Source organism: Doryrhamphus excisus, chromosome 22 (assembly GCF_030265055.1).
Source record: "Doryrhamphus excisus isolate RoL2022-K1 chromosome 22, RoL_Dexc_1.0, whole genome shotgun sequence".
In the NCBI taxonomy this organism is placed as follows: domain Eukaryota; kingdom Metazoa; phylum Chordata; class Actinopteri; order Syngnathiformes; family Syngnathidae; genus Doryrhamphus; species Doryrhamphus excisus.
The window spans coordinates 13,400,431-13,417,263 of NC_080487.1; the positions used below are offsets into that span (position 1 = coordinate 13,400,431).

Genomic DNA, 16,833 nt, shown 5'->3' on the forward strand with positions numbered 1-16,833 from the left:
AACCATCGTCCATTCAACCAACCAACCAACCAACCATCATCCATCCAACCAACCAACCAACCATCATCCATTCAACCAACCATCATCCATCCAACCAACCAACCATCATCCATCCAACCAACCAACCAACCATCGTCCATTCAACCAACCAACCAACCAACCATCATCCATCCAACCAACCAACCAACCATCATCCATTCAACCAACCAACCATCATCCATCCAACCAACCAACCATCATCCATTCAACCAACCAACCAACCAACCATCATCCATTCAACCATCCAACCAACCATCATCCATCCATCCAACCAACAATCCATCCATCCATCCATCCATCCATCATTCATCCCTTTTTCTCTGCTTATCCAGGTCCAGGTCGCTGGGGCATCAGTCTCAGCAGGCTGGGCATGCCCAGAACACCTCACATTCGGCATTCAGACTAAATGCCCGAGCTTCCTCAACTGGCTCCTCTCGATGTGAAGGAGCAACGTCTCTACTCTACTTTGTTGCTTGGAACTGCAAGCTAAAATGTGATTGCTTCAATGGCACCATGAATGAAGACAAGAATGGCCTAGCAGTCATTGATTTGCATAATCCATAATAAATAAGATCCATTAGATTGTATTCATGTTTTACTGATGGGTTGAAAATGTTTCCCAGTTCCGACTATGGCGTACCTAATGTGGTGTCCAGTGCGTGTTAATGGCCTGTGGTGGCCAACATGGCTTCCCAGTACGTACTTTGCTGTTTCTCCTTCCAGCAGTTGTTGCGTAAGTTGGAAATATAATCGTCCTCCACTGTCTGCTCCAAGCGCTTCAGATTCCCGCCGTTGAACTCTTTGGGGAACTGCTCGCCAACGTAGTAGGGCACCTTCAGGTTCTCCGTCAGCCTCTTCTGCGTGTAGCCAGCTGACCTAAGAAGAAGCAGAATAAAGAGTTTAAAAAAATGATTTCCCATCAACTGGTCGTATTTAACTCACGGGCGAAAGCTGAGGCTGTAGGCGGGGCTGTTGACCATTATTTGGCTGAGGGCGGACACGATGACCAGGATGAGGATGGGCATCACCTGCACGAAGAGAGCCAGACCACCCTGTGGGGAGACATTTTTTTGAGTGCAGATATTTGGAGATACATCTTTTTCAGCGGATGTGGACGTAATGCAGTTTAATAGAGCACAGCATAAACACAATATAAAGATAGTGTGGAAAATATGCCCCCTAGTGGCTAGGAGCAGCCTAGCAATTATGTCAAATCCATCAAATATGGATTTTTTTTGTTAAGAAGGGTAAGTGAAAATATTCATCCAAAAATAGAAAACATGTTTTAAAATTAATTAAAATTAATTTATTTGAACTTTAGGTAAATAAATGTATGTATAATATAATCCATTTATTATTATAAGATTATAATATAATCCACTACTTTAAACTACACTAGGCTGTATGACCCAATGTCTCCCCCTAGTGGGCAATATTGCACATTGCTCCACTCCAAGCCAATGTACGTACATCTCTCTGTCTTTCTCGTCTTTGCGGCCTCTGGTGTCTCATCCTCCCGTTTGTGTAGGTGTGTTGACTACCTGGATGAGAGACAGGTAGACACAGGTAATACTCAACAGGTGACCAAAGGTGATAGGCTATGATGGGGACACACTTGCAGTGTAACCTCCTCCAAAGAACATGTTAAAGAGGTCCTCGGGTGAAATGTCCGCATCGATGTCGCCCGGGCCGTGCCTGGAAGGATGTTTCCTCTCGTCGCCGCATTCGTCGTACTGCCGTCTTTTGTTGACGTTACTCAGCACGCCGTACGCGTTCCCAATGGCTGTTGGAAGAGAACATTTAATGGCATCATCCTGAGAGACAATATTCCGGTTTACCTTTGAATGCCTCCGTGGCACCGGGAGCGTGATTCTTATCCGGATGGAACTTTAACGCCAGTTTCCTGTAAGATCTTTTCAGTTCGTCCTCGGCGGCATCTTTGGGGACCCCGAGTATCTCGTAGAAGTCTTTGCATTGCTTGATCCTGCACACAGCAGACAGCATTGAACCACTGCTAGTTGATAAAATAGTAATACAAGGAACATATGTAACATTGTTATCATACCATTATATATTGTGACTGATTCGGGTGCTGGAGCCTATCCCAGTGAGAGGTGGCGTACATCCTGGACTGGTGGCCAGCCAATCACAGGGCACATATAGACAAACAACCATTCACACTCACATTCATACCTATGGACAATTTGGAGTCGCTAATTAGCCTAGCATGTTTTTGGAATGTGGGAGGAAACCTACACAATAATACCTACCAAGGGTATTAACCCACGTCAAGCTAAAACTCTCACTTCAAACAAGTCATTTGTCTTATTTTATTACTATACTGAGTAATACAAGTGTAAAAGTGACTATAGGGGTGCTATTTCATGTCTGGGGGTCTCTAGTAATGTTAAAAAAAAACAGGTAAACAAGTTTTCATTCATTCATTTTCTACCGCTTATCCTCATCATGAGGGTTGCGGGGGTGCTGGAGCCTATCCCAGCTGTCTTCGGGCGAGAGGCGGGGGTACACCCTGGACTGGTGGCCAGCCAATCACAGGGCACATATAGACAAACAACCATTCACACTCACATTCATACCTATGGACAATTTGGAATGTTTTTGGAATGTGGGAAGAAACCGGAGTACCCGGAGAAAACCCACGCATGCACGGGGAGAACTTGCAAACTCCACACAGAGATGGCCGAGGGTGGAATCGAACTCGGGTCTCCTAGCTGTGAGGCCTGTGCGCTAACCACTCATTCACATCATTTGTTGGCTTGCGACAACAATACAGAAATAACTACAACAGTAAATAAAAACATTCAATACAATTGTAAAATTAATAATGCTTAAATAAATAAATATGGTATTATTTAAAAAAAAACTCAAAATAATTTATTATGTGAATAAATATTATTATTACACAAAGAGTCAAATTGCATGTTGAGTACGATAAATTTGTAAATGAATTATACTCATTATCTGGGTCTAAACAAGGGGAACAAGGCAGGAAGCATGAAGTTGTTCATTGCTTTGTGTGAATCACATGAACAAATAATAAAGTTTGATGATTATTTTGTGCATTAAAATAGTTTGTTTCATTATGAAGAAGTCATTTATATTGGTGTTCCAATCCCTGCACATCATAGTAGTGAAAACAATTCCACCCAAAATGATATTAAATGAATATTCAGATATTATTCAGCATGTATTACTAATGGGTACACAGGTAAATATTTAGCTAGATACCTTCTGACAGCATCCACCTGGTCCGCCGTGTAGGTTTTCTCTTCAGGTGTTCTGGTGTCATCGCTTTGGGTCTGTCTATGTCTTGGTCCTGAGTCTCCGTTCAAGTGTACGTCTTGTTTGGGGGTGAAGCCGTTCTTGGAGATGAGGTCCAGCAGCACTATAGGAACATTACAATAACATAGATGTTACTATAATGTGTTTACGGTTAGCCTGCTAGCTGGCTGTGCTGCTACCACAGGCCTTAGCTTTATCCTGCATCCATCTCTGCAAATAAGCAAGTGATGCGTTCACGTGTCATTCACTCACCCCTCGCCTTCTCCGTAGGGAAGAGTTTCTGGGCTTTCTCCAAGAACCTTCTCGCCTTCTCGGGTTGCTCGCTGATCAGCGCTGCGTTAGCGATGTCAATGCAGCGATCAGCCTCATCCCGGTTCACCTCCATGGCGGCGGGGTTGGAGGAGGACTGCTGCTGCTGCTATAGTGATGCTGATGATGCTGACTTCAGCTGGACCAGGTCTCCACCAACAAGACGGCAGATAACGTCATGTGGGTGCTGCAGCTGCACGGTCAATCCGCGTAGTGTTTTTTTTTATACCCAAAAGCTGGACAGACAGTAATTAAATAGGTTGCAGCAGCACTGTTAGCATCACACGGACTGAGAGCACGGGTGTGCTATCCTACTTTGGCCACTAGAGGGTGCAAATGTCTCTTTTTTTAAAGAATGACGGTCAGCACTACATTATTACTATTTTTATTATTATTATTACATTTTATTTACATTTATTGTACATTCTTGTGTAGCTATTTGTACACAAAAAGGTCCTCTCATGGAGCGAACTAAGGAACCAAAAAATTAAATCAATAAACACAAATAAATAAATATAAAAGAAAGAGATTATAAAAGTAAGTTAGCAAAAATAATACGTGCTAATTTTTCTTTCTTTCAGATTTCGGGGTCATATTTTGGCTGGAGCACTTTATATAATAAAGTTCGTTATTATGAGGAAGTCATGACATCACAGGTTGCTGTGGTTTCATGTCAATACTACTAACAGCCACAAGAGGGCAGAAAATATAGCTTTTTTTTTAGTTCTCTTTAGTTCTAAGCTGTATGTAAGAAAATAAGTGTTTTGTTATTTTGCTGACATTGTTACATTGTCTTACGTAAAGTACGTTTATTTATGAGCTTGACAATTAATAAGTAAATTGTGTTGACTTGGTATCGATAACTAAGAATTGGCAATGTAGTACATCTCTACACTCGGACAGGCTCGTGCAAGTGTACCTAAACTTGTATGTCCATGACGTGAGTGGGCGTTACTAACGTCTGCGTGATGGTGGGCTAGTGTTTCTGATTTAAGTTATAATTTAACACACTTGGTGCTTATTTATGTAATTTTAAACGTGAGTGGAATTTTTTTTTAAGAAGGCGGATAGCGAGGGACGGGTTGAGGGAGGGGGGGGACCACGGGATCAGGTCAAGATAATACATCTGGAATAAGAGGTGGCGAACAGCAGATGGTGAGTCAGCCAATCGGAAAGCAGAAAGTGGGCGGGACGTGAGCGCGGATTGGCCAGCGAGCGGCAAAGCGCTTCGGTGTCTCATTTTTGATGCGCTCGCTGCGGACGGGACTCATCTGTCTTTCTTGTGGCCGACACACCGCTGTACGGCGTGGGTTACAGCGCAGCTTCACAGCCGTTGAAAAACGCTCCACGGCGCCTCGTTTTGGTGAGTTTTTTTTTTTTTTAAAGCGCCTTTCATGCTCTTTCATGCGGCTGCTTGTCACATAGGACGTTACGCAACTGAGCGATCTTCCACTTAGCATCACCGCTGTCTATATAGCCTCCATCCAGGCTCCATCGCACCGCTAGCCAAACAAAAGCCGGCCTTTTTCCTGCCTGACGTTTACAGGTGTTTGTCTTTCCCATCAAGAACACCCGACAAGGCCCCAGACACCACCGCGATGACGGAGGCGGAGGAGAAGAAGCAGCAGCAACAGCAGCAGCAGCAGCAGAAGAGGAAGAAGCAGGAAAAGGAACGGACATCCAGTAATGGAGCTCCGGAGGCCTGCAGGGAAGATGTTTTCGACCACACGTACAAGGAGAAGGAAGGCCCCAAACCTCCGCTGCTCATCGTGTGGAGGAACGTCATCCTGATGACTCTGCTGCACACAGGTGCCGCCTACGGAGTCCTCCTCATCCCGGCAGCCTTGCCAGCCACCCTGCTCTGGTGTGAGTACATCGGATGATCATTTACCTGACATGACGTCACCATGAGTGACTTTTGCATTAATTTGTCATGAAGTTTCATGTCACGGCGTCCTCTCAACCAAACTGTCACAGTTTTCAGCCACACTTTATGTTTTTAAAGTGTAAAAATAAGTCAACCGCAACATTGTCAACATGTTCACTCATTAGGTAAACTATATTATTAACTGTCACACAAGTGTAAAAAGAAGCTGAGCTCTAAATGCCCCCGCCATTAAAGCGATAGTATGACTTGACCCACTATTGGTCCCGTGAGCCCAGTCCTGGTCCTTAAGTCCTACTTAAGCTACAATTAAGTCACAGATATCTGACCAGAACCGGGGTCCCCGTTCTTCTGGTATGGTTTGTCGTACAGATGCTAGGTCACCTCCCGACTGAGACGTCCACTATGTTTGAAGGGACTTCCTGATGACCCCCCCCCCCTCCCCCATGTCCTGGGAAGGGGGCGCTTTAATATAAAGAGTGACTTCCTCTAGCACTGTTTGTTACCTCCAGACTACACGTAACGTCCTGCTGAAGACACTATAGGGGTGTTACTTCCTGTCTAGAAGGCTTTAATATATTGGGTAATATGAGTGCAAAAGTGACTATAGGGGTGCTACTTCATGTCTAGAAGGCTTTAATATATTGGGTAATATGAATGCAAAAGTGACTATAGGGGTGTTATTTCATGTCTAGAAGGCTTTAATATATTGGGTAATATGAGTGCAAAAGTGACTATAGGGGTGTTACTTCCTGTCTAGAAGGCTTTAATATATTGGGTAATGTGAGTGCAAAAGTGACTATAGGGGTGTTACTTCCTGTCTAGAAGGCTTTAATATATTGGGTAATATGAGTGCAAAAATGACTATAGGGGTGTTACTTCATGTCTAGAAGGCTTTAATATATTGGGTAATATGAGTGCAAAAGTGACTATAGGGGTGTTACTTCATGTCTAGAAGGCTTTAATATATTGGGTAATATGAGTGCAAAAGTGACTATAGGGGTGTTACTTCCTGTCTAGAAGGCTTTAATATATTGGGTAATATGAGTGCAAAAGTGACTATAGGGGTGCTACTTCATGTCTAGAAGGCTTTAATATATTGGGTAATATGAATGCAAAAGTGACTATAGGGGTGTTACTTCATGTCTAGAAGGCTTTAATATATTGGGTAATATGAGTGCAAAAGTGACTATAGGGGTGTTACTTCCTGTCTAGAAGGCTTTAATATATTGGGTAATATGAGTGCAAAAGTGACTATAGGGGTGTTATTTCATGTCTAGAAGGCTTTAATATATTGGGTAATATGAGTGCAAAAGTGACTATAGGGGTGTTACTTCCTGTCTAGAAGGCTTTAATATATTGGGTAATATGAGTGCAAAAGTGACTATGGGGTGTTACTTCCTGTCTAGAAGGCTTTAATATATTGGGTAATATGAGTGCAAAAGTGACTATAGGGGTGTTACTTCCTGTCTAGAAGGCTTTAATATATTGGGTAATATGAGTGCAAAAGTGACTATAGGGGTGTTACTTCCTGTCTAGAAGGCTCTAATATATTGGGTAATATGAGTGCAAAAGTGACTATAGGGGTGTTACTTCCTGTCTAGAAGGCTTTAATATATTGGGTAATATGAATGCAAAAGTGACTATAGGGGTGTTACTTCCTGTCTAGAAGGCTTTAATATATTGGGTAATATGAGTGCAAAAGTGACTATAGGGGTGTTACTTCCTGTCTAGAAGGCTTTAATATATTGGGTACTATGAGTGCAAAAGTGACTATAGGGGTGTTACTTCCTGTCTAGAAGGCTTTAATATATTGGGTAATATGAGTGCAAAAGTGACTATAGGGGTGTTACTTCCTGTCTAGAAGGCTTTAATATATTGGGTAATATGAGAGCAAAAGTGACTATAGGGGTGTTACTTCCTGTCTAGAAGGCTTTAATATATTGGGTAATATGAGTGCAAAAGTGACTATAGGGGTGTTATTTCATGTCTAGAAGGCTTTAATATATTGGGTAATATGAGTGCAAAAGTGACTATAGGGGTGTTACTTCCTGTCTAGAAGGCTTTAATATATTGGGTAATATGAGAGCAAAAGTGACTATAGGGGTGTTACTTCATGTCTAGAAGGCTTTAATATATTGGATAATGTGAGTGCAAAAGTGACTATAGGGGTGTTACTTCCTGTCTAGAAGGCTTTAATATATTGGGTAATATGAGTGCAAAAGTGACTATAGGGGTGTTACTTCCTGTCTAGAAGGCTTTAATATATTGGGTAATATGAGTGCAAAAGTGACTATAGGGGTGTTACTTCCTGTCTAGAAGGCTTTAATATATTGGGTAATATGAGTGCAAAAGTGACTATAGGGGTGTTACTTCCTGTCTAGAAGGCTTTAATATATTGGGTAATATGAGTGCAAAAGTGACTATAGGGGTGTTACTTCATGTCTAGAAGGCTTTAATAATGTTAAAAACTGATTTAGAATTCAGTTATTGGAGTGCATTTTCTACAAAAAACGAGCTAAAGTAAAAGTGAAAAATACACGCAGTCGTTTTGTCGTTATGCTAAAGTCTTGCGAGACTTGCTTGTGAAGACTTGTTGCTAAAAGTAACTGAGTACAGGTGAATTTAGGTACTAGATTTGCCGACAGTTCGTCATGCATGATGGCGGTTCAACCTCCCGAATGAGAATGTTTTGCTTGAAAAGCTAAATAATTTTTGCTATTTTTCTCACTGTTCAGTGCCTTAATGTATGTAAATACATGCTAGTGCGCAAGAGTCAGCACAACATGAAAGTGCAGCTTTGATTGGCTGTCATAAATGTTCCTGTTGGCTCGGCTGGGAAATATGAAGGTTGAAAGGTACACATAATGTATACAGTGTGAATAAATGATGCAATAACCATGCGCTCGGGCGTGAGTCAGTCACAGTGCCGTGTGACATGCCTTGACTCGCTGCTTATTTAATCGCATGTGAAATGCTAAAAGCGTTAAGGATGACATGATTGTTATGCGTGTTTCTCCGCAGCCGTGCTTTGCTTTTTGGTAAGCGCTTTAGGAGTGACGGCGGGAGCTCACAGACTGTGGAGTCACAGGTCGTACAAAGCGTCGTTACCGTTGAGGATCTTCCTGGCCGTGGCCAACTCTATGGCCTTTCAGGTAAGCCTAGCCTAGCCACCACAGAAATCACCTCCCTGTTATAATTATAATCTTCCGTTTTTGACGTTGACCCTCAGAATGATATCTTCGAATGGGCCCGGGACCACAGGGTGCACCACAAGTACTCCGAGACGGACGCCGACCCGCACAACGCCACGCGGGGCTTCTTCTTTGCCCACATCGGTTGGCTGCTGGTGCGCAAACACCCCGACGTCATTGAGAAGGGACGCAAGCTGGAACTTAACGACCTGCTGGCTGACAAAGTCGTCATGTTTCAGAGGAAGTGAGTACGCCAAGACCATCCCGTTGGTTGGTAGTACGAGACCAATGAGGTTCGTTTTGGTCTAACATTCATACATTCCAAACGATTCTTAACGGACAACTTAGTTTTCTGTATTTGACAGTTTTGACTGCATGCTAGCAGTCTTCACCAGAGTGGATGATTTATACGGATGTTGTCGCCGTCTTCCTGTCAATGAAGGCAAGGCGACAGCGCCATCCCGACTTCGTTCGGACCATATCACAATGGGCACGTTTCTGCATCTGTCACAAAGGCTAAGGGATCTCCCATTGCAAAGCTTTCTGTCTGTATATTCGTTCTTTGTATTTGAAATACGTAGAAGTGGAATAAAAAGGTCGTAGGTTCTAAACTATGCTAAAGGGGACATTTCTGGGCATGAACTTTCTGCAAAAGAGAAAACCACAATATGGATTGGAATGGAGAGAACACCATTGGGACAGAGGACAACAAATGGAACCACCGATGCAACAAAGAGGCAATTGGGATTCGGAAACGTGTCCGTAGAACCATAAACCGGGACGAGGGGGGCCTTAGTAGACTGTCACAAGCAAGATGGAGGCACCTTGTGTGTGCTTTTCGATGGTGCTTCAACTGCTGGTCAAGGTCAGCACTTGTGGTCCATTTGTTGGCAAATCTCTGTACCGTACCGGATGTGCAGATGCCGGGGACTGGGAAGAGGTTCATACGTGGCCCTGATCCTCCACTTGACGGCCCGTTTGATGGTTCTGATTACAACAGCTCCCTAGCTGTTGCTGGTTGACGGCCTTGATTTTGGAACCCTCCTCCAGACCAGGTCTTTGCTTCCTCATTGCCTTAGTCTACATCTTGGGTGCTGATCCCCATCCAAGGCCGGTCTTGCCTTACTGTTGCAACACGACGACTTGTTGTTTCAGGCGGGTAATAGCCTGGTTGACAGCCGTTGTGGACTTGGGTCCACTTGGACTTGAGTCTCGCCTTGTCCTGTCTGGAAGCCTCAGAGTGGTTCTCCAAAGAAAGCCGTGGTGGACAGGCATTGGGGAACCAACTACCTCTCAATGTCGGTATAGTGTGATGTGTTCACTGGTACAAGGTGAACTGCTAACACTTTAGCCTTTAGCTTCCCCAGTTGGAGGCTCTGGTTGATCTTGTTTGGGCCATCCAGATGTTGGGAACCAATCGAGGCAGCCTTGTGCTTGTCAGACAGATCAGGAGTCTAAAGCCTTTCAAGGCTTGGTCCCAGTTGGTCCTCCAGAAGTGGGATCTTCTGCTAGCATCTCTTCTAGCCTTTTCAGGAGTCTGGAAGTCAGGAGTTGTTGTCCTGACCGAGATCTGATGCCTTTGATCATCTGCCTTCCACGATCAGATTATCGATCAATGTTGCAGTCCATTGCTATCCCATTTTCCGGTTGAGATATCCGGGATTGTGTAGCACACATGGAAATTGTCAAAGTATTTTGTTAATACCACTTAGGACCGTCTGTCAGTATTGCTCTCCAAATATAAATCATGGAATTGATGAACTGTGACACACGTGAATATGGCTGACATTTACGCTGGAACATCTCCACCCCCCTTCCTTCCTCCCCTGGTGCAAGTCCTAGTTCTTATGTTGGAAGTGTGCTTATTTGTGCCTATAATTCCAATTTTTTTTACCAGTCTTACACTGTACATAGTTTGGAGTTGCTTTTTTTCGGAGTTAATATGAACCAGCTAACAAGGCACATCACGGGAGGTACCTACTTTGACACGAACGCCCTGACAAAAATGTGACTGCGTGCCAACATGTATGTACAGTATAAAGTGTACCGTCTTCTGTGAGAACATAGCCAATGTTGATCATGCAGAGACTGCAAATGTTTATGCAGCAACTAGCGGGAGTCGGTCTGGTTTAGCAAGGTTCAACAACAAAGCACACTGCCATTGACACACAATGTGGAAGTAAACCCTCCCTCACACACACACACACACACAGAGTACGCACACACACATACACACAGAGTACGCACACACTACTAACAGTGCCCCATGTCGCCCTCTCTGCAGGCACTACAAGCTATCGGTGCTGCTGATGTGCTTCTTCGTCCCCATGTTCGTGCCGTGGTACTTTTGGGGCGAGACCATATGGGTGGCGTACTTCATCCCGGCGTTGCTGCGCTACACGCTGGTCCTCAACGCCACCTGGCTGGTCAACAGCGCCGCGCACATGTGGGGCAACAGGCCATACGATAAGAGCATCAACCCCCGGGAGAACAAGTTTGTCACGTTCAGTGCCATAGGTAGGAAATAATACATATATATCTATATTTAATAATAATAATAATAATAATACATGACTACATATGACTACAGAATAAATGTGTCAAAGGATTCAGTTATTAGCCTGCAGCTAACGCCAAAGTTAAGAAGTAAAAAGAAAATTCTGAGCCGGAACACCCCCCCCCAAAAAAAACAAAAAAACAAAACAAACAAAATATATATAAATACGATCGGTCTGAACCAAAAACTACAAAAATATCATTGTGAACATGACCCCCCCCCACTAGCTTAAAGGTACCAAATACCACCCAGAAGTTAATAATACAATTCCACACAAGTTCCCGAGCCTTACTTACTTAACCGTTTAAATCCAATGTGAACATTACACTTGTCAACACTTAGCGTTAGCGAGCTAATGCTAACAGTAGAACGCGCAACCGCACAAGTAAATACAGTAAACCTCGGATATATCGGATTCAATTGTTCCCACTGGTTTTGTCCGATATAAGCGAAATCCGTTATATGCGTATACCGGAAAATGTCCGTTTTACGCATATATCGGATTTATATCCGGTATATGCGTAAATGGGATTTTATCCGTTATAAAAAGGCACTTCCTTGACTATGTTTCCAATGTACCTGGACGCGCAGGCAACGCTGCAAACGCTGCAAATGACGTCGTATAGCGGCCTGTCACGATTTCGGCGAATCGGAGCGCCACGATGCGGCCATGCGATATATGCGAGGGAAATTTCATGGAAATGCATTGGAACGGGACTGGAGATTTTGTCCGAAATAGGCGAAATCCGTTATAAAAAATCCGATATATGCAATGAATTTTTATTGGAAATGCATTACAGGAAAAATCGGTTCTTTTTTTATCTGTCCGTTGTGAGCGAATTTCCGATATATCCGAGTCCGATATATCCGAGGTTTACTGTAGCAACTAGATGCCGCCCAGCAGAATAATCTCCCGATTAAACTCCATTATTACGCCATATGAAACCCGTTTTAATGTTTAATTTTAATTGTTCCCGAATATAAACATTTTAAAAGTATTTGTTCAACTTAATTTTTCCTAAAAAAAATAAAATAAAAGTATTTATTGATGCCGTTCGGAATACCGTATTCGGGTTCGACTCCACCTGTATAGCATAGATTAGCTTCTTTGAGCACAACACACAGAAACATACACCTTTCCACGAGTTGTCTTGAACGCAGCATAACCGTAGGATTGGATAGTAGCGGTTTGGGGGGAGGGGCTTGGTAATAGCATGGCTACAATGAGTTTTTTTTTTTCGTTGTTCATACTGAAACGCACGGTGTCGGAATACTTTACTTTACTGACGCCAATACTTTTGGTAATAGAGTGTACTTTAAACGGATATTTCCAATGTCCGAATCCCAAAATAATCTAAACATTCCATAAGTATGATGAATAAAATGTCGTATTTTGTCGCAGGCGAAGGATTTCACAACTACCACCACACGTTCCCGTACGACTACGCCACCAGCGAGTTCGGCTGCAAACTGAACATCACCACCTGCTTCATTGACTTCATGTGCTTCTTGGGCTTGGCCAAGGACTGCAAGAGGGTGTCCCACGAGATGGTCCTGGCCCGGATACAGCGGACGGGTGAGAGTAGCTACCGCAGTGGCTAAGCGACTCGGGCTGCCGAGTCGGGCCTCTAGCGGCTGCAAACGGAAAAAAACCTCCACGAGTCTTTTTTTTGACGGTGATTCCATCTCAAAGTCAAGTCAGCTTCACGAGGGCCTCGACCACATTTTCTGCTTGTTTTGTGTGGTTTTTGTAGCTTGTGACTAATTTGTGAAGCCGGATCATTACAATTAAAAAAAAAATAAAAAAAATTTAAATAAAATAAACCCCCAGCCTTTTTTAAAAATCAGGCTTAGGTGTTGCATATGTTTTGAATTTGAAGTGAATTCATAAAAAAAAAAAAAAATGAGTCATTGGTCAGCCATGTTTCGTACTCTTTGCGAAAAAAGCTGAAAAAAGCTTTTATCATTTGTCGCAAAAATAAGGACTCATTCAGTTCATCTAGTGCCAACTTTGTTATTTTTACACAGTTGATAGTTAGTGCTTTGTGGTCGTTTTTTTTTTTTTTTTTTTTTTTTTAATTTTTACCGTGGCTTCGCTTCCTCTCAAGACTTTTTATGCAACATCTCGCCACTCGATGTAGCAGCCGGGTCATGTGACCGTGCCATCCATGCATGATGATAGACGATGTACGTGTTGTCAGCGAGCAAAGGTGATGGTAGCGACTCAACCCCCCCTCGCCCCCCCCCCAGCTATATGAGCATCAGGTTTGCGCAACGCTTCTATGATATTATTATTTATATGTATTGTTTTCCTGAGCGGCTATTAATAAATAAGTGTCGGTCTGATCGGACCCGCAAAAGCCTTCTAAACCTTTTTCGAAGCTTCTATCTCAAAATTAATACCCCCCGCACACACACACACACACCCCCCTCAAGATGTGTCAGGAAACTACCAAATGCCTTATGACTTGCAGCCATTCTCACACTTAATTCTACAAAATATCCAAAACAAAACGAGCTCCGTGTTTACAAGCTGAGGCGTCAGCATCGTTGATATTTATTTCTAATTAAAAACGTGGTCAAACACTGAAAAATGACAAGAGGTTCGTTCTACGGCAAAAAATAAAAAATAAAAAAATACGCAAAATGACCCACCTGACCTAAAACTTTATGCTAACTTCTTAGCCGTGCGAACCTCTCCCCTGAAAAAAATCATCTTGGTTCTCGTAGAGACAAGAAGGATCTAAAAGGTTGTAAATGGTTGAATTGTTTTGTCAACTGCTCAGTTCTATAAATAAAAGTTCACAATATTTTCAAATAGACTTGTCATTCTTTTTTTTGAGGGGTGTTTTGTGTTTTAACGGAACTACAGCTAAGTCTTTATTTAATACCGAAGGGTTATTTGGCGCTGGCCTGCTAAGCGAGGAAGAACTAAAAATGTCCAGGACGGTTTGCAGAGGACAGAGAGGAATGTGAGGGAGGGCGGGAAGGTACGCTCTTAGATTTTTTTCCACTTTTCTGACATTAAATTATAGCTAGAATGTTGCATTTTCGTGTTAAATGATGCTAACGTTCCAGATAATTGAGTTTGCGCAAGTGGAAGTGATACATGAAATAAGTTTGGGAAGGATCCGAACGCTTGGTTTCAGAGTTTTTTTCTAACATTGACTCACTGTGACATCACAGGGAGCCTGGTTTCCTTATATGGTCTTTCCTGGGTAGCGCTCTGCTCACCATGTTAGCGCGAAGTACAGTAAACCTCGGATATATCGGATTCAATTGTTCCCACTGGTTTTGTCCGATATAAGCGAAATCCGTTATATGCGTATACTGGAAAATGTCCGTTTTACGCATATATCGGATTTATATCCGGTATATGCGTAAATCAGATTTTATCCGTTATAAAAAGGCACTTCCTTGACTATGTTTCCAATGTACCTGGACGCGCAGGCAACGCTGCAAATGACGTCGTATAGCGGCCTGTCACGATTCGGCGAATCGGAGCGCCACGATGCGGCCATCCGATATATGCGAGGGAAATTTCATGGAAATGCATTGGAACGGGACTGGAGATTTTGTCCGAAATAGGCGAAATCCGTTATAAAAAATCCGATATATGCAATGAATTTTTATTGGAAATGCATTACAGAAAAATTGGTTCTTTTTTATCTGTCCGTTGTGAGCGAATTTCCGATATATCCGAGTCCGATATATCCGAGGTTTACTGTATGACCAAACACAGTGGAGTGGATGTACCTGGAGGCGGGATGTGGATGGAATGAATCTAAAGAAAAAGTGCAAATTTCTATGAAAGTTAGCATTTTTAGCTAACTACAACTCAACACAAAAAGGGTAATAGGTCCACTTTACAGAAAAACTGCACTTGTTTTGGAAGTTTTGCCCATTATAATTGAGACATGGACACACGTTTCTCTTTTCTGTGCATTTTAAAGATATCAAAACAGCTAAAGAGGCAACACATTATGTGAAAAATGCCAATAAGGAACCTTTCACATAATGTAACAATGCTACAGCAACATTTTGTTAACATTGTTACACTGTTTACCTAACAAATGTTACAAATTGTTACAACCGGGACATTAAGTATTTTGCCGTATTTTGGGCATTTTCAGTACGTCTTCCTGGGCGCATTGGTTTCACATAGCAATTCAATCCAAAATATCAACTTTTTAACTTTTCAATGATGGCTAGCTCGCTAACATTTATTGTTGTGATTAATTGTAGACGTCTTGGCTTTAGTAGTTTTTGTACTTTGTTATCCTACTACAAGATTTTTTTGTGTTTTTTAAGTAACCGCCACAAATAATTTAGAGTCCTTCTTTTTGCTTGATATGGACTGCTTGGTGGTTACTGTACATGATTACATAGATTCGAAATTATGGAGAATTTTCATAGAATGCATTTTCCTTGCTAATTAATTGAAACAACCTTCGCTAACGTTTGCATTTAATTTGTTTAATTTTGCAGTGTTTTTAGTGCTTTTGATCCCTTCCAGGATTCCCAGTGCAGTCCGGCAGACGCATGACTCAGGATTCTGGGGTGTGGCGTGATGTTTGGGAACATTGCCACCCCCCCCCCCCAACCACCTCCATGTCTGCATGACCGGAGGTTACTGCAGTTCAACTTTTCCCCCGACACACACACACACACACACACACACAAATCATGTGAGATCACACAGCGTCTGACTGCAAGCGGCCAATCAGAGACAAAGTGCTGACTTGTGATCCCGGCCGGCACCCAATGGCGACAGAGAGGGGGGGCGCGTTAACCACCTGTGTGCTAACACTGTGAATGGGACATGTTTGTGATGCAACAGTCAGCACTCAACTATCCTGCAAGGGAACACACAAGGTGGTGCGTTTAAGGGCCCGTTGGAAATTTAAATAATGCATCTTAAGAAGACAAATAGTTGGTATGAATATCACCCTTTATGAGTGCCAAATAAAAATTAATTATTTACTCTCAACCACATAAAAAAACCATGACAGGATAGTAAGTGTGGTTTTTTTAGTTGCTTAAAAACATTTTCTGATTAATTAGCCAATTTATTGGCAATGGTAATGGTTTCATTTTACTTGAACATGCATACAAGTTATTTTTGAAGTCATTTTTTTACAATTACAATACAATTCATATAATGCATTTTTATTCTTATAGGCATTTTTTAGTCCTTTTGTCATGCATTATTTCATTTAAGAAATGTTAAGAAATTTTTTATTAGACTTCCAATGTGTATTTCACCTACTGTTTTTATTTCTTATTAGTATTAACTAATATTTATTATTAGGATTTCAATTGTGGCTTTTTAAAAAAATATAGATTTTATAATATTATATTAATTATGGTGATAGCACCATTTTATATAATATATAGCACTATTCGACCCTTTGTATTGAGTTGAGGACTCCTATAGAGCAGTTACATACAATAACCCGCACGGAAAACGTCTTAGATTTGGCAGAATCTGCACCAATTCCAGCTGGATTTCCTTTGACGGTCTGTTTTAATTTATTCCACCCACG

At 42.3% G+C, this 16,833-nt stretch overlaps 2 protein-coding genes across 4 annotated transcripts in view; one reads left to right on the forward strand and one right to left on the reverse strand.

Annotated features, from left to right (window-relative positions):
- Positions 1 to 6,698, reverse strand: part of dnajb12b (DnaJ heat shock protein family (Hsp40) member B12b) — an 18,180-nt gene extending 11,482 nt beyond the window's left edge. For both annotated transcript variants that reach the window (XM_058061045.1, XM_058061046.1), the window contains exons 1-7: positions 3,595 to 6,698; positions 3,289 to 3,445; positions 1,878 to 2,023; positions 1,655 to 1,822; positions 1,510 to 1,580; positions 982 to 1,091; positions 743 to 915 (exon numbers count right to left, since the gene is read on the reverse strand). In XM_058061045.1, coding sequence (XP_057917028.1) covers positions 743 to 915; positions 982 to 1,091; positions 1,510 to 1,580; positions 1,655 to 1,822; positions 1,878 to 2,023; positions 3,289 to 3,445; positions 3,595 to 3,727 — 958 coding nt within the window. In that variant the 5' untranslated portion in view covers positions 3,728 to 6,698. The remainder of the gene's footprint in view (positions 1 to 742; positions 916 to 981; positions 1,092 to 1,509; positions 1,581 to 1,654; positions 1,823 to 1,877; positions 2,024 to 3,288; positions 3,446 to 3,594) is intronic.
- scd (stearoyl-CoA desaturase (delta-9-desaturase)) lies at positions 4,847 to 14,105 on the forward strand. 2 transcript variants are annotated; one of them, XM_058061047.1, is made up of 6 exons: positions 4,847 to 5,014; positions 5,219 to 5,517; positions 8,561 to 8,691; positions 8,769 to 8,974; positions 11,015 to 11,247; positions 12,690 to 14,105. In XM_058061047.1, the coding sequence occupies exons 2-6, from the start codon at positions 5,250 to 5,252 to the stop codon at positions 12,887 to 12,889; spliced, it is 1,038 nt and encodes a 345-aa protein (XP_057917030.1). In that variant the 5' UTR covers positions 4,847 to 5,014; positions 5,219 to 5,249; the 3' UTR covers positions 12,890 to 14,105. The 2 variants fall into 2 exon arrangements, with proteins under 2 accessions (XP_057917030.1, XP_057917031.1); XM_058061048.1 differs by lacking the exon at positions 4,847 to 5,014 and having other exon boundaries at positions 5,085 to 5,517.
- Positions 14,106 to 16,833: the final 2,728 nt, after the last annotated feature.

Excerpts from the sequence above, each read along its gene's own strand:
- scd (XM_058061047.1), top strand. The coding sequence starts at position 5,250 with ATGACGGAGGCGGAGGAGAAGAAGCAGCAGCAACAGCAGCAGCAGCAG. Across the intron at positions 5,518-8,560 it reads GCCAGCCACCCTGCTCTGGT|CCGTGCTTTGCTTTTTGGTA; the intron begins GTGAGTACATCG and ends GTTTCTCCGCAG. Across the intron at positions 8,692-8,768 it reads CCAACTCTATGGCCTTTCAG|AATGATATCTTCGAATGGGC; the intron begins GTAAGCCTAGCC and ends GTTGACCCTCAG.